This window comes from Carlito syrichta, unplaced genomic scaffold (assembly GCF_000164805.1).
Source record: "Carlito syrichta isolate Samal-C Ts95f unplaced genomic scaffold, Tarsius_syrichta-2.0.1 Scaffold305884, whole genome shotgun sequence".
NCBI lineage: Eukaryota > Metazoa > Chordata > Mammalia > Primates > Tarsiidae > Carlito > Carlito syrichta.
In genome coordinates, this window is record NW_007249980.1 from 331,018 (window position 1) to 358,131 (window position 27,114).

Here is a 27,114-nt window from a genome sequence, read left to right on the forward strand (position 1 = left end):
TTTCCCGCCACTGTCAATCCTTTTCTTGTAGTATTATGGTTGTTGTTCAAGGTCCACTTATGAATGAGAACATATGATACTCAGATCTTTGTTTCTATGAGAGATCACTCAGTATTATAAACTCTAATTCCATCCAGGTTGCTGTGAAATTCATGATTATGTTCTATTTTATGGCTGCGTAATATTCCATTGTGTATATGTACCACATCTGGGAATATACCCTGAAGAACTTAAATCATTCTATAAAAAAGATACCTGCATACGTATGTTTATCGCATCATTGTTCATAATAGCAAGATCATGGAACCAACCATGCTGTCCATCAAAAGAGGACTGGATTAAGAAAACTGTTGTTTTATGACTTTTATCTGTTTGTCATGGTTGTTTTGTTTCAAGCAGGTGAATTAAATCTGGTTTCTGTTGCTTCATCTTGACCAGAAGCTGCATATTATATTGGAAACACTTGGAGAGCTTGTTATAACTACAAGTACCTTGGGCCATACTCCAGTCATACTGATTTACAAACTATAACAATAAAGCTATGGTTCTTGAATTGTGTACCAAAAACATGCAAGGTGTTAGATATACAAAGTTAAATTAGACATAACACTGTTTACAAAAAGTTTATAATCCACTGAAAAAGACTGGGTAAGCCAATTTTTATGGTACAATATACTAAGTATAATGTCTATGTTCGGGGTGCATTGGAGTATCCTAATGGGGAAAGTCATCTAAACACAGGTATTGCCCCGTGATGGCCAAGAGAAGGTTTGCAGATGATTCCAGGAGGATGTAAAGTAAATTGGAAAGATGGGCTGGAGTTGTTTTAGTGAGCAGCGGGGGGAACGGGGGCTGGCAAGCAAGAACATTCCAAGTAGAGAGAATATTGCTATGAAAGCTCAGAGGTACAAAGTTGCATCATACATTTAGGGAACTGCAAATAGTTTACAACAGTTGGATCGAAGTGGAGGAAGGGTTGGTCTTCAGTGTCTCCATCTATAAAACGAGACTCCTTTATCCCCAACATTGATGACATTCATGTGAGAGAAGAAAACAAAAGAGAAGAACTCATTTTATTGAGAAGGGTAGGCACTGAAGCATTTGGTAATAGATAGATCCAGTTTTCCCTTGAACCTGAAAGTATGTCTGATTGACTTATTATTAAGTTAAAAATATATACATATCCCAGCGGGGCCTCCCAAATGTTAGGTCAGACCTGCCAGGGTGCGTTGTGTGATCCAATGCGACAAGAAAAATGCAAAGAACTGCACAGAAGTTAGATTGGAAAATATAGTTTATTTAGGAAGTAAATTAGAAGAGAGAGTAGATAGATTCACCTCCCCAAGGTAGGGAGGGGGCGAAAGCTAAGACACATGGCACCAGTCGCTCAGAGAGCCACGTGGACACACCAGAGTTTAGCAAAGCAATGGTGGGTGGCTGCTCCAGGTTGAATGCTTTTAAACATTGCCCTCAATGGAGGCAGGTTGTTTATTTATTTATTTTTTTTGAGTCGGAGTCTCACTCTGTTGCCCAGACTGGAGTGCAGTGGCCGCTCCCGGCCACCGCAGACTCGACCTGCTGGGCTCCAGCGATCCTTCCGCCTCAGCCTTCCAAGTAGCTGGAACTACAGGCGCACGCTACCACACCGGATAATTTTTTTATTTATTGTAAAGATGAGGTCTCGCCAAGTTGCCCAGGCGGGTCTCGATCCCGCGGGCTCAGGCAATCCACTCACCTCAGCTTCCCAAGGCGAGGGATTACAGGCTGAGCCACCAAGCCCAGCTTGGAAGCAGGTTGTTAAGGTGGTTAGGTGGTGGTCTGCTCATCACAGAGGGCTGGTAAGCACAGGTACTAATATCAAGTGATGGACCACAGGCAGATGGGTGGGTTAGTCACATGATTACTGCCACAGTGATGGGGTCTGTGTCACAAAGGTCGTAAAGTGCTGATTAGGTTAACCTGGGTCTTATGGGTGGCGGCAAATACTTGAAATAGAATAGCTTATTAGCAAAACAAGCTGGGGAAGGGGTTGTAAAGCAATTATCAATAGCTACCTGAGAAGCTGGTTCTGTCCTTCCCTAGTGAATTAGAGAGTAAACTAAAGTGAACTGCTAGAAAATATCACAAAGCTAAGCAATGTTAAAATGGCCGGGCGCAGTGGCTCAGCCCGTAATCTCAGCACTTTTGGAGGCCAAGGTGAGAGGATTACCTGCGCCGAGGGATTCGAGATCAGCCTGGACAACTTGGTGAGACCTCGTCTCTACAATAAATCAAAAAATAAGCCAGGTGGTAGCACATGCCTGTCGTTCCAGCTACTTGGAAGGCTGAGGTGGAAGGATCGTCTAAGCAGCAGGTCGAGGCTGTGGTGCCACTGCACTCCAGCCTGGGCAACAGAGTGAGACTCCAATTCAAAAAAAAAAAAAAGGCTGCTTACTGGGTACATTAAATCCATGCTATGTCCTTTCACTCATTCATATATTTGTTCATCATACATTTATTAAGGACCAATTTTACATTAGGACATGGTGCTAGAGATCCAGAAATTTGTAAGACCTTATAATTTGATAGCAGTTTTAAAAATTGTGTCTAACCGGGCACAGTGGCTCACACCTATAATCCCAGCACTTTGGGAGGCTGAAGTGAGAGGATTGCCTGAGCCTAGCCTGGGCAACTCATCTCTACAATAAATAAAAAAACTAGCTGGGTGCAGTGGTGCATACCTGTAGTTCCAGCTACTTGGAAGACTGAGGCGGAAGGATCACCTGGACCCAGCAGATGGAGGCTGCATTGACCGTGAGCTGCCACTGCGCTCTAGCCTGGGTGACAGAGTGAGACTTCTAACTATTTAAGTGATATCTTAAATACTTACTGTTGAACAAATTTCACTTATAAAAAATCCTTATTCTAAACGGCTTCAATTTCAGAAAAGTGATCAGTGATTGTTCTGACAGAAGAGGAAATTGTCAATTTAGCTGAGGACAGCACATATTGTTCTACGGACAGCTCTTGCCACCCAGGCTGGAGTGCAGTGGCATGATCACAGCTCACTGAAACCTCAAACTCCTGGCCTCAAGTGATCCCTTGCCTTGGCCTCAGCGCTGGGATTATAGGCCTGAGCCACAATGTCCAGCCTGAGAAGATACTCTTTTGACAGAAATCTTTCTACGTATTTATTTTACCTGCTACCCATCATTAAATACTACCACAAAGAATAATAAAGCCTTGGACCTTGGGAAGGAGTCGTGTAGTCACTGAGAAGAGCATTGAGGGTGGTTGGATTAATAGTTTGGTACCAAATGGAAGTTTTTCAAACTGCCAAATTTGCTGAGAGAAGTGAGTTAAAAAGCATAGGCATCCCTTTTCTCCCCCAAACTCGTAGCTGTAGCGGTACACTTAAGAGTTTTTTTAAGCTATGCCTCCTAACATGAAGAGCAACATCTTCCTAAAGGTTGGCTTGGAACAATGTCATGATTAGGCCATCCCATCTGTAGTTCAAAAATAAAAAGTCACTAGAAACAGAAGAGGAAGCACATGCTCGATTTATTGTTTCACCCTCCGTGAGGTCAGCAGACATCTGGAACACACTTTCCCTAAAGTAGCTAACAGAGGCAGGATGATGGTTATTGTTCTGAACATTGGAAAGGAAAATGACCGCTTATCTTTCTAGACTTCCCCACACACTCATTGGAGGCCTAAAAACCATCAGTGTCAGGGACCGTGCTGCTATATTCTACAAGCTGGAGCTGTACAAAGCCTTTCCCGATGCCCACGAAGCACGGTTCTGAACACTTCAGCGCTCCATCTGCCTCGTAGTCTTCAGCATCTCCTGTTGTCCACGCCGAGACCAGTGAGCACAGGATCATGGTAGGACAACAAGTCTTCCTGATGGCAAATCCGATATTTCAGTCTACTTCTTCATGTGAGATCCCAAGTATTTTTTCCTAGAGGGGGAGAAAAAAGAAATGGATTCTTAAAATTCCAAGTTTGATTCACCGTTGAAGTGAAAACACGTGCCCCGTTAACTCTGCTCTTATCCCAGGCATGACCCCAGGCTTGGAGACTAGGTTAGGCCGGGGGAGGGTGTAGAGAGGTGATTGGCATTCTTGGTGTGACTGCAAGGAAAACATCAAAGAAGGTCTTACGTTACACATCCAGGGCTATCACACTGGGTCTTTTCTTGAAAATGGGAAGGCTTTGAGGCTGTATTTACAAATCAAGAGTAGGTACTGAGAGGTCAATGGCTATGGAAGTTTGCAAACCTCCTCTCCTCTCCTCTCAAAGTGTTGTAGAATGAGAATGAGGTTGCCGGACTGTGAATGGTTCTCCACAGGGAGGAAAAAGAGCTAAGGAGTAAATGAAATTCTCAGGGTCGCTTGTTTGGCCTTTTAGATAGAGTTGCTATTCATTCGATGGACGCATTCACTGTCTACAAGGACTGGCTGCACATCTGTGGTGTATATAAAGTAAAGGGGGTGACGGAAGATTAAAGGAGTCATAAAATACATCATCTCACCCTCACAGATTTGCAGTGTACAGTAAGTCTCCTACATACGAATGAATTCCGTTCGGAGAGCACATTCATAAGTCCAATTTGTTCACAGGTCCAACAAAGCTAACCTAGGACCCAACTGACACAATCAGCTATACAGTACGAGTTATATCACTGCTGCTTTTATGCTTGCTTCCCAACATCCTGGACTTGAAATATACTGTGCTACTGTAATCCATACGGTAAAGTACACAAAAGCACAATCACTTGTAGAGAATGCATGCGCATGACAGTGTATACCAGACACATGAACTAATTTGTCTGATTGGACGTGAACTCACGTTCGCATCTTTGAAAGTTTGCAATGTGAAGGTTTGTATGTAGGGGACTTAGTGTAGTTGGAAAGATTAGACGCATTCATATGAAATGTGGAATACCGAGATAGGAACCCTGAGCTTCTGGACAGCTTGTACATGGGAATGTTTTCCCTCCTTCCACCCAGCACTGCAGGGACACCACAGAAAGCCACCAACATACTTGGGGCCAACGGAAGTCCCTGGAAGCCTACCACCCAGTGTCTTCTTTCTTTCCTGTTCAGGGTCTCTGAACACAGGTCCCAAACACTTGCATAGATCATATTTGCCCATAAATATTCTTTTACCAAACATTCTTTATTTTTTCAACACTTTTCTGTCACTTTGGAAAAATTAGTCCTTCTTCTCACATTCTTTTTCTTCTCTCTCCCAATTTCTACTCCCATGCTCCAAATTAAACTTACCGGTGGCCAAGAGTTAAGATTAAGGTTTATGATAAATTGGGTAAGAAATATATTTTAAATAGAAACTACAGATGTTAGAGAAACTAGTGCCATCAATTTCTAAAGCCTTTGAAAATCTACTTTAGTATTTCTACTGAATAATTCATCCATTTACTCTAATTGGAATTGTTTTTCTCTCTAGCACCAGCAGCCAAATTTAAAAAAAAGAAACATTAATTTTTCTGTCCTCTTTTTCTTTTCATTTGATTACTAGAATTAGACATACTATTTTTATAACAGATTCATTGAAATATAATTATACCATAACATTCACCTTGTTAAAGTACCTAGTTCAGTGACTTTTAATATATTCACAGAGTTGGGCCGGGCGCAGTGGCTCATGCCTATAATCCCAGCACTATGGGAGGCCGAGATGAGAGGATTGCCTGAGCCCGTGGGTTCAAGACCAGCCTGGGCCACTTGGTGGGACCATCTTTCTACAATAAATAAATTTTTAAAAATGAGCCAGGCGTGGTAGCATAAGCCTGTAGTCCCAGCTACTTGGAAGGCTGAGGCGGAAGGATTGCCTGAGCCCAGCAGGTCGAGGCTGTAGTGGTCATGAGCATACCACTGCACTCTAGCTTGGGAGACAGAGTGAGACTCTGACTCAAAAAAATAAAAATAAAAGGAGATGGGTCTCACTATGTTGCCCCGGCTGGTTTTAAACTCCTGGGTTCCAGGCTGGGTGCAGTGGCTCATGTCTATAATCCCAGCTACATGGAAGGCTGAGGCGGAAGGATCGCCTGAGCAGTGGGTCAAGCCTGTAGTGGCCGTGAAAATGCCAAGGCACTCCAGCCTGGGCAACAGAGTGAGACTCTGACTCAAAAAAAAAAAATTATTCACAGAGTTGTGCAAACATAACCACTGATTTTAGAAAATTATCATTACTCCCACAAGAAAATTCATATCGCCAGGCTCGGTGGCTCAGCCTGTAATCTCGCGCCTTTGGGAGGCCGAGGTGAGTGGATTGCCTGAGCCCTCAGGTTCCAGACACGCCTGGGCAACTTGGCAGACCTCATCTCTACAATAAATCAAAAAATTAGCCGGGCATGGTAGGGCGCGCCTGTCATTCCGGCTACTCGGAAGGCTGAGGCGGAAGGATCGCCGGAGCCCAGCTGGTCGAGGCTGCGGTGGCCGGGAGCGGCCACTGCACTCCAGTCTGGGCGACCGAGTGAGACTCCGACTCAAAACAAAACAAAAAAAAAAGAAAATTCATATCAATTTAGCAATTACTCCCATTCCCTCATCCCCTGCCCTGGCAACCGCAGATCTACTTTCTGTTTCTATAAATGTGCCTATTCTGGACATTTCACAAATATGGAATCATTCAGTATGTGACCTTTTCGTCTGACTTCCTTAGCTTAGCATAATGTTTTCAAGGTGTCTCCACAAATCAATACTTTCTTTTTATGGCTGCATAATATTCCGTTCTGTGGATATAATACATTTTGCTGATACATTCGTCATTCATTGGTTGATGGATATTTGGGTTGCTTCCGTATTTTTTTTTTTTTTTTGAGTTGGAGTCTCACTGTCACCTAGACTGGTGTGCAGTGACCGCTCCCGGCCACCACAGCCTCGACCTGCTGGGGCTCCGGCGATCCTTCCGCCTCAGCCTTCCAAGTAGCTGGAACTACAGGCGCGCGCTACCACGCCCGGCTGATGTTTTGATTTATTGTAGAGATGAGTCTCACCAAGTTGCCCAAGTGGGTCTCGAACCCGTGGGCTCAGGCAATCCACTCATCTCAGCCTCCCAAGGCGCGGGATGACAGGCTGAGCCACCGAGCCCGGCTTATTTGTCTTTTTATTGTTTTGTTTGTTTGTTTGTTTGTTTTTTATTTGAAGTCTCCCTCTGTCACTCAGGCTGGAGTGCAGTCACATGATCATGGCTACTGCAACCTCGACAGGCTGGGCTCAGGCAATCCTTTACCTCAGCCTTCCAAGTAGCTGGAACAGGCATGCACCACCACACCCAGCTCATTTTTTGATTTATTGTAGAGATGAGGTCTTGCCAAGTTGCCCAGGCTGGTCTTGAACCCCTGGGCTCAGGGGATTCTCTCGCCTCCGCCTCCTAAAGTGCTGGGATTACAGGTATGAGCCACAGCACCAGGCCCTGTCTTTTTATGGTTGAATTATAATAGTTCAAAATATATTCTAGATATGACATTTACTCGATACATGATTTGCAAGTATTTTTCCCTATTTTGTGGGTTTGGGGTTTTTTTGGTTTGTTTTTTATTTTTTACTTTCTTAATGGTGGTGTCCTTTGAAACACAAAATGGAAGTTTAATTTATCTACTCTTTCTTTTGTTGCTCATGCTTTTGATATAGAACCACTGTTTTTTTGTTTGTTTTATAGAACATTTATGGCATTTCAGCTACATTAATGGGTTAAATAGATTTTTGAGAGTTGGCCTGTGAACTCAGTTGATACTTATAATTTCTCCGAGAAAATATATTAACAGGACTCACAGTGATTTTAAAATGAACCCTTGAAAGACAGCCAGTGGGGAATTTCATCATTTCCTGAATATCGTCATTATGGTGCAAGCATGAAGTATTGGAGGTCAGAGGCTGGTGAGGCCCTTGAGCTGGAGGAATCAAGAAAGGCTTTGGGGCAGATGAGGGCTTGGGTGTGAGGGGTGGTTTCCTGGAAGGAAGAGGAGGCAGAACTGATATAATGTCATGGGCGACCTATCCTCCTTTTAAAATGAGTTAAGGCAGCTTGAATTTAGAATCCTTAAGAGCCTTGGTTGTTCAGATCAGTCACTGAGGGTTATCATACCTGGTGCAGAAGTGGAAAATAGAAAAGAACAGAAGACTGGGTAAGCTCACTTTGCAGCCACTGAAGACCACGACGGACACTTCAGTCCCTTGGGCAAGATCAGCTGCACTTTTCTTCTGCCAGGCAGTAGACGAAGCCTGCTTGGAGGTCCCAGGGTCACTCTGGCCATGCCTAGAGCGGACTCAGGCCTCTTGCTGGCTCCTGAACCATCCTATAAAAAGAGGACTAAGGATAATGTGGGGTGGAGGACTGTCCTTCTACGAATGGCCTAGGCCCGTTAAGACGGAAAGCATTTTGTCACGGTTGACCTTTATAGCCATTTGAATGTGGCCGTGTAAGGAGATCTTAGTGAATGGGGACAAAGAGGCTTTGCATGATGGTTCTCACCTGTAATCCCAGCACTTTGGGAGGCTAAGGCAGGAGAACAGTTTAAGCCTAGGAGTTGGAGGCCAGCCTTAGCAACATAGCGAGACCTCATCTCTGCAAAAAATTTAAACATTAGCCGGGTGTGGTGGTGCGTGCCTTGAGTCCCAGCTATTCAGGAGGCTGACAGGAGGATCGCTTGAGCCCAGGAGTTGAAGGCTGTAGTGAGCCATGATTGTGCCACTGCACTCTAGCCTGGGTGACAGAGTAAGACCCTCAATTCAAAAAAAAGGTATGGGGACAAAAAGTGGGGAAGGCATTGAGGCTGAAACATAGGGGGAAGATGTCTGTTTTGACTGATGTTAGGTAATTAAAAATCGACGAAAGTCTGCCTGTTTACTTTTTAGCGTGTGTCAAAACATCTCCATCAAAATGGCTGGGTCCAAGCAGCAATGACAAAATGCCATGAGCCCTGAATCTCTGCATGAGGACTAGCCCCAGCGGCCTGTCGGCATCTGCCAGTGTGAGGAACTGTCTGCCTGCCCTTGTCTGCCTGCCAGACTTCCATTGCCTGCAAAATCTGTGAAAACAGCAATCACATCTATCTAAACACTTTAGATCTCAGCATCTCCTCATTTCCTGTTTCATCAGATCATTCCCTCTCCTTCTACACACACACCCCACATACCCTCAGAGAGCTCAGTAAATATTTATTGACGATGAAGAAAATCACTAAAAATATGTTCCCATCAATGGGATAGATCTCTTGCCACTCAAGTGTCCAAAACCCATGAGAACTGCTTCCTAGATGCATTCCCTTCGCTTCAAAAACAAAAAACAAACAAAAAAAAACCCCTTTCTATCCCGATCTCCTCTGAGTTCTGAGAAGATTCATTTTTAAATAGGACACACTTACCCAGCCACCATGTTGCTGAATCCAGGGCGAGAAGTTCTCTTTCAGGTACTTGGCTCCGAAGCCCAGCACCCTGTTCATTGGGTGGTTGTCAATAGCTGTGAGCTTGGCTGTGACGTCTATTGCAAGGGCAGCCTTAAAGCCCTGAGCTTTGACCTCTGATTCTCCCCTGGTGTCCACGCCCCTCAGGGACTGGTCTATGATGGTCTTGAACATGGAGTAGGGCAGCCCGTCCTGGAAGCAGCTCATCAAAGCCTTGTCTTTCTTCAGCTGTGTACAAGAGGATATGCATTCAGTAGAGCAGCGTGGCCCAGGGGAGCAGACACAAGGCCACTTTAGCTCGAATGTGGGCCACCAAACCACCCCATGGAAAGCCTGGATGCTGGTCTCAACCAAGGCACAGTGTCCTGCAGAACCAGACTGAGCATGTGTTGCTTTGTGTTTTCATTTCATCAAGAAAATAAGTGATAAAAGGAAACAGTCCATTCTTTTGACATTCAATGAATATTTCCTGAGCACTTATAATTGGCAGGTACTATGGATGATTAAGGCAGGCCCTGCCAGGCACATGGGCTCACACCTATAATCCCAGCACCTTGGGAGGCCAAGGCAGGAGGATTGGTTGAGCCCAGGAGGGTGAGACCAGCCTGGGTGACATAGCAAGATCTCTTCTCTATAAAAAAGCAGGCTGGGCTTGGTGGCTCAGCTTGTAATCCCAGCATTTTGGGAGGCCGAGGCGAGTGGATTGCTTACGCCTGTGGGTTTGAGACCAGCCTGGGCAACTTCGCAAGACCTCGTCTCTACAAAATAAATTTAAAAAATTAGCTGGGTGTGGTAGTGTGCGCCTGTAGTTCCAGCTACTTGGAAGGCTGAGGTGGAAGGATCGCCGGAGCCCAGCAGGTCGACGCTGGGGTGGCTGTGAGTATGCCACAATACTCCAGCCTGGGTAACAAAATGAGACTCCAACTCAAAAATAAATAAATAAATAAAAAACTTGGCCAGACTTGGTGGCATGTGCCTGTAATCTCAGCTACTTGGGATTGCCTGAGCCTTGGAGTTGGAGTCTGCAGAGGGACATGATGGTACCACTGCACTTTAGTCTGGGCGACAGAGTGAGACCCTGACCAAAAAAGGGTCCCTCACTCAAGGGGCTTGAAATCTACTGGCAATTTCAAAACAGTGCCATGTGCTTTGCTAATGGTGGTGTGATGGACAAGATTCGAAACTTGGAAATCACTGTCTTAGCTCAAAGCCCCACTCCACCTCTTGCCAGCTGTGCAATCTTGAGCAAATTACTAAACCTCTCAGGTTCAATTTTGTCATATCTGAACTGGGATGGTGATAGTACCCAGACTGTAGGGCAACTGAAGACTTAGCCTAGTGCTGGACATGGAGGAGGTACTTTGGAAATGTTAGCCATTTCTCAGGACACTGTGGAAGCATGGAGATCAGGGAAGACCCCATCGCCCAGTTTCACTTGAAAACAACGCCAACCCACCCATTCCTTTCCCATGAACTGCCCAATTGATTTTACTTCCCATTCCTCCCCTGGAACCTAGCATTTCTCTGCTCTACCTCCTTTGCCATGCCTTAAAAAAAAAATTCAAAGCTGCCTCTGCTTCTTTTGAAAATCAGGACTTGTATCAAAAAGGCATATATCACCATCATTTAAAGTCATCCTTGCAGCCGGGCTCAGTGGCTCAGCCCATAATCCCGCGCTTTGGGAGGCTGAGGTGAGTGGATGCCTGAGCCCGCAGGTTCGAGACCTGCCTGGGCAACTTGGCAAGACCTCATCTCTACAATAAATAAAAAAAAATTAGCCGGACGTGGTAGCACACGCCTGTAGTTCCAGCTACTCGGAAGGCTGAGGCAGAAGGATCGCCAGAGCCCAGCGGGTCGAGGCTGCAGTGGCCGAGAGTGGCCACTGCACTCCAGTCAGGGCGACAGAGTGAGACTCCAACTCAAAAAAAATAAAAAATAAAAAATAAAGCCATCCTTGCAATGTCTGTTAATATACTGGTTGTCATGTGAAAACGGAAATTTCTTAGTAAGCAGGGACAAAATGTTTATTTGAAAATCCCCTAATTCTGTCCTTGAGGAATGATAAACTAAGCAGGTTTTCAACAAATGTTGTTTCTAAAAGGGAAATCTGGGGGAGATGAGTCAGGCGCTGTGTGAAGATTTTGATGCTGCCGTATCCTTTCCCTGAGCCAAGCCCAGCTCCTGACTACCAGGTCCTGTCTGAGTTTCAAATCCGAAGCCGAAATGACCGTCTCCCTTCACACCAAGAACAGACTCCTCTTCCTCAGCAACCCAACTGAGACAGCTAGGCTCTAAACCTTAGCGGGCAGCCGGATGTCAGGCCTCTGTCAGGACAACCCAAGAATCAGACGCCAGCAAGAGAGGCCTTCCACAGGCGCCCCCTGCCCCTTTTCCTGCCCTGACCTTCTGGGTTGCCCTTGGCTCTCTGGCCTCTCAGGAGGTATAGGATGAACTCGCGGGCTGTGTGGGCTTGGGGCACCCTCTGTGGCCAAGGCAAGACACCTCTCCTCAGTGTCACTTTCCCACTCTGTGGTGGGAGCTCACCACTCATGCAGTGTTGGGGCACCCTTCTGTCCCTCTCAGAGGCCTCCGCTGGAGAAACATATAAAGAGAGTAATAACCATGGTTTCCACATAAGTGATGTAAAATATCACCTGAAATCAAAAGAGAGCACCAGGCAAAGCGAGGTCTTTGAAAGTGGTAATTTGTGGGGTGAAAAAGAAACCATCACTCTCCATAACCCAAGAGATCACCTTCATCCCACCTCCACGGCCAGCCTCTCTGACCTCCAGCTGGCTGCTCCAAGTCACTGCTCAGGGATGTCGGGAAGAAGGTTACCGTGAGGGCCACAGAACCTCCAAGCTATAAAGAGCCCCTGGTGTCTAAAGGACTCTTCTGAGTTCAGTACTGAACTGCTGACTGGTCACCGGCACCTGCTTGCAATTATTCTAGTAACAGGAAGATCATTGCTTCACGAGGCAGCCCTTGATCCTGATGGCCAGCCTTGAGTGCCAGAAAACTCATTCTTACAATTAAAAAGGAATCACGCGCCTCTGGGAGGCTGAGGTGATTGGATTGCCTGAGCCCGCGGGTTCAAGACCCGCCTGGGCAACTTGGCGAGACCTCATCTCTATGATAAATAAAAAAATCAGCCGGGCGTGGTAGCACACACCTGTAGTTCCAGCTACTTGGAAGGCTGAGGCAGAAGGATCGCCGGAGCCCAGCAGGTCGAGGCTGCAGTGGCCAGGAGTGGCCACTGCATTCCAGTCTGGGTGACAGAGTGAGACTCCAACTCAAAAAAAAAAATAAAAATAAAAAGAAATCACAGCTGGGTGCAGTGGCTCAAGCCTGTGGTTAGCACTTTGGGAGGCTGAGGTAAGAGGATTGCCTAAGCCCAGGGTTCAAGACCAGCCTGGGCAACTTGGCGAGACCTTGTCTCTACAATAAATCAAAAAATTAGCCAGGTATATTGGTGTGCCTATAGTTCTAGCTATTTGGAAGGCTGAGGCAGAAGATCGCCTGAGCCCGGCAGGTGGAGGCCACGGTGGCTGTGAGCATGCCACTGCACTTTACTCTAGGATGACAGTGAGACCCTGACTCAAAAAAAAAAAAAGATGAAATCACTTGTCACACAATTTCTATATACATGGCTCTAGCACTGGAGAAATGCAGGGCTGTCCTTATATCAGGCCTCCTGTTCTGTCTCCTGCTTCCTCTGCATCTCTCTCCACACTCAACTTGTGGCACCCCTTCTCTCTCTCTTTTCCTCCTTTTTTTTTAGTTTGAGTCTCACTCTGTTGCCCAGGCTGGAGTGCAATGGCGTGATCATGGCTCACCGCAGCCTTGACCATCAGGGCTCAAGTAATCCTCTCACCTCAGCCTCCTGAGTAGCTGGGACTGCAGGAGGAAGCCACCGTGTTTGGCTAGGTTTTTTTTGTTCTTTGTTTTTGTAGAGTTGAGGTCTCGCCGTGTTGCCCAGGCTGTTCTTGAACTCCTGGACTCCAGCAATCCTTCCACTCTGGCTGCCCAAAGTGCTTGAATTACAGGCATGAGCCATTGCACCTGGCCTCTCACTTCTCTTTGCTTTAGCCCAACATCACCTTCCTGGTTGCCTCCCACTGAGCAGGCTTCTGACAAAGCTATTGAGAGAGGAGCCGGGAGCATGCCGTGACGGGATAAGGTGGCCGGCCAGTTAAGCGCTGTTCCTCCCTCCTAGAGAAGCCTGCCAAGACCTGACTCCTTCCCCATGTCCTGGCAAAACAAGGACATGAGTTCGCAGGCCAGGCTCTGAATGACAGACCCTGGAGATCACTCAGCACTCTGCGGGCGATGGACATGGAAGAGATAGTGCTCAGTCGAGAAGCCCTTTGGACCCCACTGGGGGCTGCTCACCAATTCTTTACCTGATGGCCACTCTCACATGTTCCTGATTAGAGGCATGGGTCTCAACTGCTAAATGGCAGGAAGTCCACACATTTTCCAAATAACACTAGGCTCTCCTCCTGGAGGAACCGCTAAGAGAGACCTTGAGCAAACAACAGTCTAGCAGCTATCGGGGGAGAAGATTCCAGAAGGGACTCCAGCCTGGGAGTGACTGTGGGACACAGAGATCCAGGCTACAGGGCAAATGCAAGAGTCTAAACTTCACTGAGGATCAGTTACGTGGGGAACGGGATTAATAATTCCATCCAGCAAATTTTAATTTACTGGTCTCTTTTCTTGCAATAACAAATTCCTTTTTTAGTTTCCAAAAATTCCAAGGAGGCTCCAGAAGGTTTACTTATGTTTTCCAAAGTGATTCATTTTTGAGATGCTGCCAGTATGAAGAGTTTTGACTCCAAGAGAAATAAAATTTAGGACTAAGTAGAAACCAGAACTTTGAAAAGGAGTAAGGTTGCAGCCTGGGGTACAATTCTATTCTCGTGCACTAGTGCATGGGCACAGACAGGATCTCATTTGTTCAAGGCCTCATTCATACCTCTCTCTCCATCTGATCTCCTGAATATTTCAGCAGCTCCACAATTTTGGCTATGATTTGGTCTTCTTCATCTGTCAGGGAAAATTCTAGTTATTTCTTTTAAGAGAGGCAAAAAATAATCCTAATTTTTTCCAGTGGCAGTGAATGCTTGTGGCTTGGTGAGGGATGAGGAAGTGTGCTTTCTAATTCTTAGCAAACAAATCTTACCTCGCCTCTTCTGCTCAGACACAGGGCATTCCAGACCTTTCTCCTGCAGTCCCTCCTTCCTTTTTCCCTCTTCTTACTTTGCTCAGCACCCCAATTCTCACTGTGAAACTCATCACTATCTTTACCATAAGCGTGAAGTTGAAGACATCATCAGTTCTACAACACATGATCCTGTCTATGAAGATATTTCAGAGAAACGTCCTTCCGGTTTTTGGACGTTTCCTCAGCAGATGGTGTGTTTTCCTTACGGACACCATAAATCCCATATCTGATCATATTCCCTCCTTTGTGTGAGCTGCTAGAAAATATAGAGCCAAATTTGTGGCCCACATCTAGGAGGAGTATAATCTTCCTGGCCTACATTTTGGGAATTAGACTAATTCCTAAACCCTTCTCATTTGCCTGTTCTTGTTTTCTTGTTACAGTATGTTTCAAATTGATTTATTTTACCTGACTAAAAGGTATTCTTTGTATGCCGTGTCTCCACAACAAGATGGGATATATATAAAGAAAATTAATACCCACCCCCAAGGCTAAAATGGCAGATGGGTAGAAGGATGGCTACAGTTGGTGTGTGCTGCATGTGTGGGAATGTGGGGGGTGGAGTATGATTGTTCTTGTCTCAAAACTTGCTAACAACCAGACATGATGAAAATGGTCTTGGCTATAGAACAGAATCCAAGCAGAGATAAGACAGGTCCTGAGACAGCAGCATTTCTTCTTGATGTCACCATCTCTGAAGTCATCATGGAGTCCTCCTGCGTGATCCTGACCATGGCGGGAGAGAGGCCAGGAAGGCCCAAGAAGGTCTAGAGAAGGGCAAGCCAAGCAGCTTGAGAGAAGGAGAACACGTGTCTCCACAGCCGTGCGTGGCTCTGTCTGGTGCTGCCTGTCTTGGGGAAAGTTGCTGTCACAGCCACCTGAGTCTCTCCCGTGTACAGAGGATGAGGGCTTAGCATTAGCTTGGTTTAGAGGTTGCCTTCCATCTCCCAGGTCTACTTGGGGTAGAAATAAAGTGTCGATGCTTTCTTTTTAGCAGACTCAGAGAGCTCCTCCTCTCCTCCAGCTCCCCTGGAGCCTCTGTGGCAGTTTGTGGGGAGACACCGATGCTTCTGGAGGGAGGACGTTCACCCTTTCGGGTGCTGTAATCCCAGAAGCCACCTCTGCTTCACGCACCTTTGGAGTCTGGGAAGAGAGAGAGCTGCGAGCCGGGACTGTGGTTGGTGAGGGAAGACCGGACCCAACTTCTCTTCCTGGACACTCCGTCCTGCTCAGGGCCAAGTTCCCACCAGTCTGACAGGATCTGCAGGCTCAGCTATTGCTGTAGTTTTGGTTCTGCCTCACATCCTGCACCTGACCCGGTGTCTGACCACCCTCTGCTTTTTCACGGGAGCCCAAAGCAATGTGATAAATCCCTGGCTTGATGCTCCAACCAGGGCAAACTGGCCCAGGGTCACTGGTAACATGATCAAATTCCTGTGGATAAGGCCAAGTGCAGGCCCTGTGTTTCCTTCTTTCCCTCTGTAGACTTTTCTTCTCAGTTAGCTGTGAGCTCAGCGTATTGGCTTAGCCTGCTGACACAGGCCCCTGCCTCGGGCTGGTGTCTCAGGCTAGAGCTCAGAGCCTTCAAGCATGTTGCTGTCATGCCCTGGGTCCAGGCAGCTGAGACTTTCAAGTAGGAGAGCCCCAGACTGAACAAATACACAAATGCTCCTTCACCTCTGCCCGGCAAACACTCCACCCCAAGCAAACGCTCAGAAGGAAAGTTTACCTTTCTTAGAACTTGAAGGTATAGACAGGCCCTCGAGCTGGAGTCCAGGAACCAGTGGTACAAAACTCTCTTTGGGCTTGCAGACTCCTGCCTGGGTTTCTTCTAGTGGTGGCCAGGAATACACAATTTCAGCAACTCGGTTGGCAATGGAAACAACTTTGGGGTCCACAGCTGAAACAAGACACAATGGTGCTGTGAGGCCTTTCCCAGAAGAACTGCATCTGGCTCGCTGGTATGCACAGTTGCCCAGGATGAAAAGGCCAGCCCAGAACAAGAGGAAACAGCCCAGGGGGATGTGTGGTGGGGGAGGGTCATTCTTCAGAAAGGACTGGCAGTTGCCTGGCAGAGGCCGGGATGTGGGAGGGTATACAGAGGAATGATTGTCACCTTGAAACAATTGCCCTTTGGCACTCTCTTTCTGAAGTCTTGCAGAATTAGGATCTCCTTTCCCGGTTGCAAGGCAAGAAACACAAAAGGGAGTGCTTAGTTCTTTACTTGAGGGAGTGCTCATTACGCTTTTATTTTTATTCTTTTTTCTGGACGTGCTTTATACCTCAGGGAGCCGGCTCCTACGTGCACAGGATGGCATTCTATAATTTGACAAGCATTTGGGGTTGGTCCCTGAGGAAAGAGTAATATCCCTGCTCTCAGGCCGTATGCATCATCCAAGTTCATTATCAAGTAAACTCCTAATTCCCCTAAGAACGGTCACACACCTTCTTTCTCCATGCACTTAGTGCTTATAGGTAAGCAAGAATGCACAGAGCAGTCTGTGGCCTTCAAGAATTTACAGTCCAAGGCCAGGTGCGGTAGCTGAGACCTATGATCCTAGCACTTTGGGAGGCTGAGGCCGGAGGATCACTTGAACCCAGGAGTTCAAGATCAACCTGGGCTACATAGTGAGACTTTATCTCTATATAAAAGTGTTTTAGGTTGGTCACGGTGGCTCAAACCTGTAATCCCAGCACTTTGGGAGGCCAAGGGAGGTGAGAGGATTGTCTGAACCCAGGAGTTCGAGACCAGCCTGGGCAATTTGGCGAGACCTCATCTCTACAATAAATCGAAAACTTAGCTGGGCATGGTAGCTACTTGGAAGGCTGAGGTGGCCATGAGTGTGCCACTGCACTCTAGTCTGGGCAACAGAGTAAGACTCCAATTCAAAATATAAAAAGTGTTTTATAAATTAAAAAAATAAAAGAATATACAGTCTAAGAAAAGAGTTAGCTCATGTTAAGCATTTACAGTATTGGTCCCCTGAATGCTGAAGCCTGTAAAAGACAAGTCAAATCTGCCCCTAGTTGGGGTCAGGGTGAGGTGGGTGGACAGGTGGAATGGCTTAGTTGTTGTGTAGCACAATTTTCATTGTTGATTTATCACTAAGCCCTTAGCTTTTGAAAGATTGTACAAGCTGTCTTTGATGTCGTACAGAGTTGCATCATGTGAGGTATGAAGAGTAACACTAGTTAATTCACAGGACTTGAGGAAAGTCATGGAGTGGGTTTTGGCCAGAAGGTTGATGTGATGTTAAAACTCCTGGGGACCTCCTGTAAATCCTGACAGATAGAAGAGGCAAGGGTTGGGTCCTGGGAGGGATTGGGTCCGTGAAAAGCAGGTTTTGGTATCATCATATGAGTAGCCAGGGTTGTTTCTGACCCTCTCTCCCTGGATTCCTCTATAGCATGAGAGCTCTTGTGCCTTCCCTTCGCCCTCTGGCCATTTCCTGAAAGCCCACAGAAGATAATGCTCTGTCTATCATGTCTTCCTTATGTGGACACCCGGCTTCAAAAGTCATATTTTTCATATTAGTCTATAGGGTTCAAAAACAGATAAGGAGTCGGGCACGATGGCTCGCACCTGTAATCCCAGCACTTTGGGAGACTGAGGTGGGAGGATCGCTTGAGCCCAGGCATTCAAGACCCAGCCTAGGCAATCTAGCGAGATCTTGTCTCTACAAAAAATAAAAAAATTAGCTGGGCATGGTGGCACGCACCGCACATGTAGTCCCAGCTGCTCGGGAGGCTGAGGTGGAAAGATCACCTGAACCCAGGAAGTTGAGGCTGCAGTGAGCCATAATCATGCTACTACACTTCAACCTGGGTGACACAGTGAGACATCAACTCAAAATCAAAACAAAACAAAACCGAAAAAACCCCAAAACTCAAACTGATAAGGAGTGAATTAGAGAGAGAAGAGAGGTCAAGAAGAAAAGGATCAATGCCTTTCCTTCTCATTTTAAAACCCAAAGGGAATAGACTTTCTACTTTTTTTTTTTTTGAGTTGGAGTTTCACTCCATCACCCACACTGGAGTTCAGTGGCCGCTCCCGGCCACCGCAGCCTCGACCCACTGGGCTCCGGCGATCCTTCCGCCTCAGCCTTCTGAGTAGCCGGAACTACAGGCGTGCGCTACCACGCCTGGCTGATTTTTTGATTTATTGTAGAGATGAGGTCTCACCAAATTGCTCAGGCGGGTCTCGAACCCGCGGGCTCAGGCAATCCACTCACCTCAGCCCCACAAAGGCGCGGGATGACAGGCTGAGCCACCGAGCCCAGCTGACTTTCTACTTTTTAATTGCCTTATTGCAACCCAACCAGTCTCCACTTGGACACTGGACACCCACGGCCCCTGGCAAGGACACGGCAAAGGACGGCCTCCAAGAGTCAAAGGGAGCCTTCCCTTGTCGCGTCCTCAGTGATACAAAAGGAAAGCTCACCCCTGCAACCCTGTGCAGCCCATCCAGGGTGCCAGCGGCAGTTCTACCACCAGAAGTCTCTCTGTGCCTATCTTGCACCCTCTGAAGGCAGATGAAGGCCCTCAAAGGCCGCCTGTTCCTCCTCTCTACCATACTATGGTAGGTCAACCACAAGACCAGCGAAGTACCCAGCCTGACTAACCCATGTTCAGTATGTCGGTGCCTATGAGTTTGTGGATGTGGGATAAGGGATGCAGATGAAATATATGCAGGAAAAGCTGTAGGGGAACAAATTTTCACTCAGATGAGCCAGCTCTAAGTTAAGATGCCCATCTTGAGTACCTTAATTTTTAAGAATGAAGAAAGACAAGATCCCCTTCCTGCCAGACTTGGTCTCATCTGATAGGTAAGAAAAAATTGATGGGGGTAAGGAGATGACAGAAAGACTACCCATCCTTGGGGATTAACTTAGGGGACCACTGTGAGGCCAGGAAGAGCAGGAGAGCAAGCTTGGAGGATGCCACTCCGCCTGTGGCCTGAGGCATGGGCTTTAAAGAGAAGGGGCAGGGAGTTTGGGATTGACTTCTGTGTGGTAGAGACGGCTATTTCCCATTCAGTATTCATTTTCTTTTGATCTTTAGTAACAGACCCCTAAAATGTGAAGTGGCAGCAACAGACCCAGCCAGACACACCACACTTTCAGCCTCCCTCGCAGTAAGGGGTAGCGCGTGAGATGTAAGAAGTTGGGAGCAGTTTCAGGAAAGTTCTCTAAAAAGGAGCTGAATTATCTAGAAAGAAGACACCCCTTGTTCTTCCCTTGCTTCCTTTTTCTTCCTGCTTGAAATGTAGACATGATGCCTGGAGGCCCAACAGCCATTTTGGAATATAAGGTGACTTTGAGGTTAGAAGCTACTAACTGAGGATTGGCAGAATTCCCAGGAATCCCTAAGGACTTTCTGGAGTTACCAAGTCATACCTGAGCTGAACTTTTCTCTTCTTCTTTTTTTTTTTTTTTTTTTTGAGTCAGAGTCTCACTGTCACCCAGACTAGAGTACAGTGGCATGCTCATGGCCACTGCAGCCTCAACATGCTGGGCTCAGGCAATCCTTCCACTTTAGCCTTCCAAGTAGCTGGAACTGCAAGCGTGCGCCCCACACCCCGTTAATTATTTTGATTTTATTGTAGAGACGTGGTCTCGCCATGTTGCCCAGGCTGGTCTCAAACCTGTGGGCTCAGGCATTCCTCTCACCTCAGCCCCAAAGTGCTGTGATTACAGGCATGAGCCACCGTGCCTGGCTCTTGTTTTCTTTAAAGGGAGAGAAAAGTAAACCTCTGTATTAGTTTAGCCATAGTTATCTGGGCTTCCCACTATATGCCGCTGAGATCAACCTTAACTGTAACATTCCACATGGAATGAACCATAGCTATGGAGAAACATAAGATTCATAAGCAGTCGGGTGCAGTGGCTCATGCCTGTCATCCCAGCACTTTTGGAGGCCAAGGCGGGAGGAATGCTTGAACTCAGGAGTTCAAGACCACCTGGGCAACCTAGTGAGATCTCGTCTCTACAAAAAAAATGGATAAATTAGCTGAGCATGGTGACATGTGCCTGTAGTCGCATACTCGGGAGGCTGAGGCAGTAGAATTGCCTGAGCCTAGAAGTTGGAGGCTGTGGTGAGCCATGACTGTGCCCTTGCACTCCAGCCTGGGCGACAGAGTAAGTCCCTGACTCAGAAAAAAAAAGAGATTCACAAGTGAAGGAGCCTGGGTTGGTAATCTTTAAAATGTGTGTTAATGTCTATCCTGAGGCCTCTTCTTCATGGAGTTTAGTCCTAGGTCCTCACAGTTTCTATTTAGACCTGGTTCTGAGTCCTGGAACCAGACATGGCAGCACTAGACTACATTGTGACTTTTAGTTAAAAGAATCAGCCGGGCTCAGTGGCTCAGCCTGTAATCCCGGGCTTTGGGAGGCTGAGGTGAGTGGATTGCCTGAGCTTGCGGGTTCGAGACCCACCTGGGCAACTTGGCAAGACCTCATCTCTACAATAAATCAAAAATCAGCCGGGCGTGGTAGCATGCGCCTGTAGTTCCAGCTACTTGGAAAGTTGGAAAGATCGCCAGAGCCCCGCAGGTCGAGGCTGCGGTGGCCGGGAGCAGCCACTGCACTCCAGTCTGGGTAACAGAGTGAGACTCCAACTAAAAAAAAAAAAAAAAAAGAATCTAGGTGAAGCCAACTGCTGAGCTCTGATTTGTATGTGGCAAAATAGAAACAGAATGTGAGGCTCCCTTGGATCATTCCCAGTGTAAAACCAACACCAGTGACATAGAAACCATATAATTGGCTGGGAGCAGTGGCTCATGGCTATAATCCCAGCACTTTGGGAAGCCAAGGTGAGAGGATTGCCTGAGCCTGCAGGTTCGAGACCAGCCTGGGCCACTTGGCGAGACCTCATCTTTACAATAAATCAAAAATTACCTGGGTGTGGTGGTGCATGCCTGTGGTTTCAGCTACTTGGAAGGCTGAAATGGAAGGAATGCCTGAGCCCAGCAGGTCAAGGCTGCGGTGGCCATGAGTGTACCACTGCACTCCAGCCTGAGCAACAGAGCGAGACTCCAACTCAAAAAACAAACAAACAAAAAATGCCACATAATTAACTAGCATGAAAGTGAGGAAAAAGGTGAGAAGAGAAGTTGTACATATGTATTTAAATCTTCCTTTGGAAGTAATAATTTCTACTTCTTAGGGAGAATATATATAAAATTATATATATTCAGTTGCAGATACTATTCAACACATACATCTATTAACTTCTTTTTTTTTTTGAATTGGAGTCTCACTCTGTCGCCCAGACTGGAGTGCAGTGGCTGCTCCTGGCCACCGCAGCCTCGACCTGCTGGGCTCCGGCGATCCTTCCGCCTCAGCCTTCCCAGTAGCTGGAATTACAGGCATGCGCTACCACGCCCGGCTGATTTTTTGATTTATTGTAGAGATGAGGTCTCACTGCCTAGGCGGGTCTTGAATCCCCGGGCTCAGGCAGTCCATTCACCTCAGCCTCCCAAAGGTGCGGTATTACAGGCTGAGCCACCGAGCCCAGCTTATTATCTTCTTAAGTGTTCTTGAATTTAATCTTTTTTTTGAGTCGAAATCTTACTCTGTCACCCAGGCTAGAGTGCAGTGGCACGCTCTCAGCTGCTGCAGCCTCAACCTGCTGGGCTCAGGTGATCCTTCTGTCTCAGCCTTCCAAGTAGCACCACCATGCCAGACTAATTTTTTGATTGATTGTAGAGATGAGGTCTCACTAAGTTGCCCAGGCTGGTCTCGAATTTCTGGGCTCAGGCAATCCTCTTGCCTCTGCCTCCCAAAGTGCTGGGATTATAGGCGTGAGCCACTGTGCCTGGCTGGATTTAATCTTTTAATTTCAGTCTCACTTAAAGGCTTTCTTTCCCCATGGTGGGTGGAAGTGGGGGACTTCTCTCAAAATTAAAAAAAAAAAAAGTCAAAGGGTACACCAGTAAAATATCAAAGCACAGAATGCCATTTATCTCAGGAAGAGCCAGAAGATTAAAGTCTGTAAAGCCTTCTCAGTCTTCCACCAAAGTCTGTAAAGACTACGGAGGTGCCTCCAAGCTGTTCTTTGCTCCAGAGCCCAGATGCCTCCCCTAGCAGAAGGAGCCATGGTTGGGCAGGGTAAGGTGGAGGGGTTAGTGAGGGGGTGGCAGAAGGGAGAACCACCCCAAGCTCTAGAATTGCTATGGCCAACCTTAGCTGGGCAGAGTTGAGACAGCAGATGCCTTGCTGCGAAGATGAAAGCCCTAGGCAGTGCCTTCGGGTTGGCCTGGCTTGCCGCCCAGCTGTCCCTCAGTTGGCAAACCCTCTGTGGGCAAGCCCTCCTCGCTTCATGTCCATGCAACTTGTCCTCAGATAATCTGGTCCCTAACGCCCGCTGCTCGAAACTTCTGTAACTCTAACGGAAGGTGGATGCTGCCTTGATTGTAGTGACAGATCTGAAGCCATCCACAAGCAGGCTCATTCTCCAGCAAGCCAGGACAGTCACATTTAAAAACTGAGACATTACTGCCACCTGTTGACTAATTTTTTTTTTTTTTTTTAGTTGGAGTCTCACTCTTTGTGGCCCAGGCTGGAGTGCAGTGGCACGCTCACGGCCACCTCAGCCTCAACCTGCTGGGCTCAGGCGATCCTTCTACCTCAGCCTTCCAGGTAGCTGGAACTACAGACACATGCCACCACACCTGGCTAATATGTTTGACAAGTTACCCAGACCAATCAAATCCAGTAGGAGGGGTTTCTATGTTAACATCTGGGCATCATACACTGGGCATTGTTGCAGGGGAAGAAGATGCTCATGCCAAGGTGCTGAAGGGCAGGGTAACTGTCTGGGAGAAAGTTCTTTGTGAAAAATGTTTCATGCAAGGCAATGAATTTTATCCTACTCAGGGAAGATTTTATCAAAATGCTTCTCAGTTGTTTCTGTAGAATGGTTTAAACTTTAAAGAGTATCTTTTTTTTTCTTCCTGAGTCAGGGTGTCACTCTGTCACCCAGGCTAGTGTGAAGTGGCACGATCACGGCACACCGCAGCTTTGACCTCTTGGGCTCAGACGATCCTCCTGCCTCAGCCTCCCGAGTAGCTGGGACTACAGGCATGCACCACCCTGCCCAGCTAATAGTTTAATTTTTTGTGTGTGTGGAGATGAGTCTCAGTATGTTGCCCAGGTTGGTCTCGAACTCCTGGCCTCAAGTGATCCTCCTGCCTCAGCCTCCCAAAGTGCTGAGATTATGACATGAGGCACTGTACCCAGCCTAAAGGGTATATATATATTTTTTGAGTTGGAGTCTAACTCTCACCCAGGCTGGAATGCAGTGGCATGGTCATAGCTCACCACAGCCTTGACCTCCAGGGGTCAGGCGATCCTTCCACCTCAGTCTCCTGAGTAGCTGGGACTACAGGAGCCCACCACCATGTCTGGCTAATTTTAAAAATTTTTTGTAGAGATGAGGTCCCGCTATGTTGCCTCGCCTGGTCTCTAAATAACTCTTGTCCTCAAGTGATCCTCCCACCTGGGCCTCCCAAAGTGCTAGGATTATAGGCGTGAGCCATTGTACCCAGCCTAAAGAGTATTTTTATATGTAGCTGTCCGATCTTTTCATCAAGCGTAGTAGAGAAAGTGGGATACCCCCAATGGAAACACAGAGGCCCCAAGAGATGAGTTGACTTACCTCAGGAAGAAGGGTAGCCTGAGCCCCTGGCTAGGGCTTTTTTCTCTATATGTTCTAGGCACGGAGGATTAGGAATTTGGGCAGCAAGCTTATTTATGGAGAGTAGAGCTGGAAAACTGGTCCCACCCCCCTTCCTTGCCATCATCTTCTGTTCAGTCTTGAGAAAACAGGGTAATTCCTACTGAGTATGAATGAGTTGAAAGTCTGAGGTGCAGTGAGTACCCTATCTAAAGCCACTTTGCCAGATGGGAGGAGATGGACCAAAGAAGGAAATGGATTTGGGAGAGAAAGGATGCCTACCTTGGTGCCTACCTTGCTGCTCCAAGAACTGCTCCTCATCAGACTGGGTCTGGGACCCCAACTGACAGTAAGGAACCAGGAATTCTGCTGTTCTCGGAGAAAGGGCCTCAGGAGGCGAGCTCTGCACATCTTCCTCCTTCTCCACCACTCCAAAGAATGCTTTCCAGGAAGACTTTTTCTTGGCAAGGTTTATGGGCTTCTCACTGGACTGGGAACTTCGGCAAGGCCATGACACCTGTGTCCACGACTCATTAGTGGTCCAGCTCCCCAGCCCCTTCTGGGACCAGCTCCTTGCTCTCAGTGGCTTTGGCGAGGAGACGGCCTGGGGGCCCTTGAAGATGTGGTGTCTGGTGTAGTAGGCCAGGATTTTGAACTCGATGCTGTTTGGGTCATCGTCATCCAGGGGGACCTCCTCCAGGTCACACTTGCTGGTGCTGTACATGTTGGCCCTGAAACAACACAGCCCACACCATGCCACACAGGCCATGCACTCTTTGTAGGTTAGGAGAGGCAGGGGGGACACTCAGTAGCATTTACAGAGCATCTTCTCTGGGTCTGGCAGCTGGAAGGTCATCGGAGATGGAAAAGCTACAGTCTTACTGGGGTAGGGAGAGAGAGAGAGACATGGGCATAGAGAACTCCACACAAAGAGAGGAAGTTAAGAGTTCAAATGAAGGTGTAGATAGCCAGGTAGGGGGACAGGGAGAAATAGGTCATTTCCTCCCTCCCTCCCTTTTCTCCTCTCCCTCCCCCTTCCCCCTTCCCTTCCCTTCCCCTTCCTTCCTTCCTTCCTTCCTTCCTTCCTTCCTTCCTTCCTTCCTTCCTTCCTTCCTTCCTTCCTTCCTTCCTTCCTGTGTGTTTGTGTGTGACTATTGTGAATGGGATTGTACTTTTATTTGGTTCTCTGCTTGTATATGTTTTCTTGGTGAATAAAAATGTGGCTGTCTTTGCACATTGATTTTATACCCTGAGACACTGGTAAAATCCTTTATCAGTGCAAGGTGGTTTTTGACATATTCCCTTGGGTTTTACAGGTACAGGATCATACTGTCTGCAAAGAGGAATAGCTTAGCCATCTCTTTTCCTCTTTGGATATCCCTGATATCCTTCTCTTGTCTGATTGTTCTAGCTAGGACTGTCCAACACTATGTTGTAAAGGAAGGGTGAGAGTGGGAAGCCTTGTCTTGTTCCATTTTTCAGGGAAAATGCTACCAGTTTCTGTCCATTTAGTAATATGTTGACTGTGGGTTTATCATAGATAGCTTTCACTATTTGAGGTATTCCCTCTATAACTAGGTGTTCAAGGGTTTTTATCAAGAATGAATGCTGTCTTTTGTTAAAATCCTTTTCTGTGTCTAGTGATATAATCATGTGATTCTTGTTTTCACATCTGTTGATGTATTTAATTACATTTACAGTCTTGCAGCTGCTAAACCAGGCCTGCATCCTGGGGATGATGAGCCTACTTGCTCAACGTGGATAATTTTTGAGATGTGTTGTTGGATTCAATTTGCTAGACTCTTATTGAGAATTTTTGCATCTGTGTTCATCAGGGATATTGGCCTATAATGCTATTTCTTTGTTGGGTCTTTGTCCATCATATTAGTGTGATGCTAGCTTCATAAAATGATTTGGGGAAGTGGGGAAGGTTTCATCTCTTGATTTCCTGGAATACTTTCAAGAGGATTTGATATAAGCTCTTCCTTGTATATTTTGTAGTATTCTGCTGAAAAACCGTCTGAACCAGGGCTTTTTAAAATTTTTATTTTTGGTAGGTTTCTTATAATGGAGTCAATTTTCCAGCTTGTCATTGGTTTATTTAGGTCTCAATTTCTTGTTTCAAACTTGGAAGGTTGTATGATGTCATAAAGTCCTCCATTTTGTTTAGTTTTTTGAATTTTTTACCATTAGTTGTGCATAGTAATCTCTGATGATCATTTGAATTTCTGTGGGAATAGTTAAAACTTGATCTTTTGCATTTCTATTTGTGTTTATTTGGGTTTTTGTCTCTTTTTCTTGCTCATTCTGGCTAGTGGCCCCAAAATCTTATTTATTCTTTGAAATAACCAGTTTTTGTTTCATTGATTTTTTTTCTATGATATTTTTGTCTTCTATGTCCTATATTTGAACTTTTACTTTGGTGATCTGGATTCTCCCACTGAACCTAGGGTTTTGGTGATCTTGTTTTCTCAACTTCCTTAGGTGATTTGTTAGTCTGTTACCTCATGATCTTACTATTTTCTTGATGTGTGTTCACAGAGATATAAATTCTCTTCTTAGTAGTGCTGTAATGGCACCCCAGAAGTTTTGGTAAGATCTGTCTTTGTTTTCATTTGTTCCCAGGACTTTTTAAATTTCTGTTTTGATTTCTGTGTTGAGCCAGGAGTTGTTCATCATTGTGCTGTTTCGTATCCATGTCTTTGTTTTGGGAAAATTTTGTGGGTGGTAATATTTATTTTTATTCCACTGTGGTCTGAGAAGGTGCATAATAATATTTTGATTTTATGGAACTTGTTTGTGC

At 46.5% G+C, this 27,114-nt stretch overlaps 1 protein-coding gene across 1 annotated transcript; it reads right to left on the bottom strand.

The window, feature by feature from the left end:
- Positions 1-3,879: 3,879 nt before the first annotated feature.
- BCL2L14 (BCL2 like 14) lies at positions 3,880-25,035 on the bottom strand. The gene is made up of 5 exons (XM_008062924.2): positions 24,606-25,035; positions 16,366-16,536; positions 14,388-14,458; positions 9,371-9,637; positions 3,880-3,941 (listed from the first exon to the last, which is right to left on the bottom strand). Exons 1-5 carry the CDS (start codon positions 25,033-25,035, stop codon positions 3,903-3,905), a joined length of 978 nt encoding a protein of 325 aa, XP_008061115.1. The 3' UTR covers positions 3,880-3,902.
- Positions 25,036-27,114: the final 2,079 nt, after the last annotated feature.

Excerpts from the sequence above, each read along its gene's own strand:
- BCL2L14 (XM_008062924.2), bottom strand. The coding sequence starts at position 25,035 with ATGTACAGCACCAGCAAGTGTGACCTGGAGGAGGTCCCCCTGGATGAC. Across the intron at positions 16,537-24,605 it reads GCAGTTCTTGGAGCAGCAAG|CTGTGGACCCCAAAGTTGTT; the intron begins GTAGGCACCAAG and ends GTCTTGTTTCAG. Across the intron at positions 3,942-9,370 it reads TTCAGCAACATGGTGGCTGG|GAAAAAATACTTGGGATCTC; the intron begins GTAAGTGTGTCC and ends CTCCCCCTCTAG.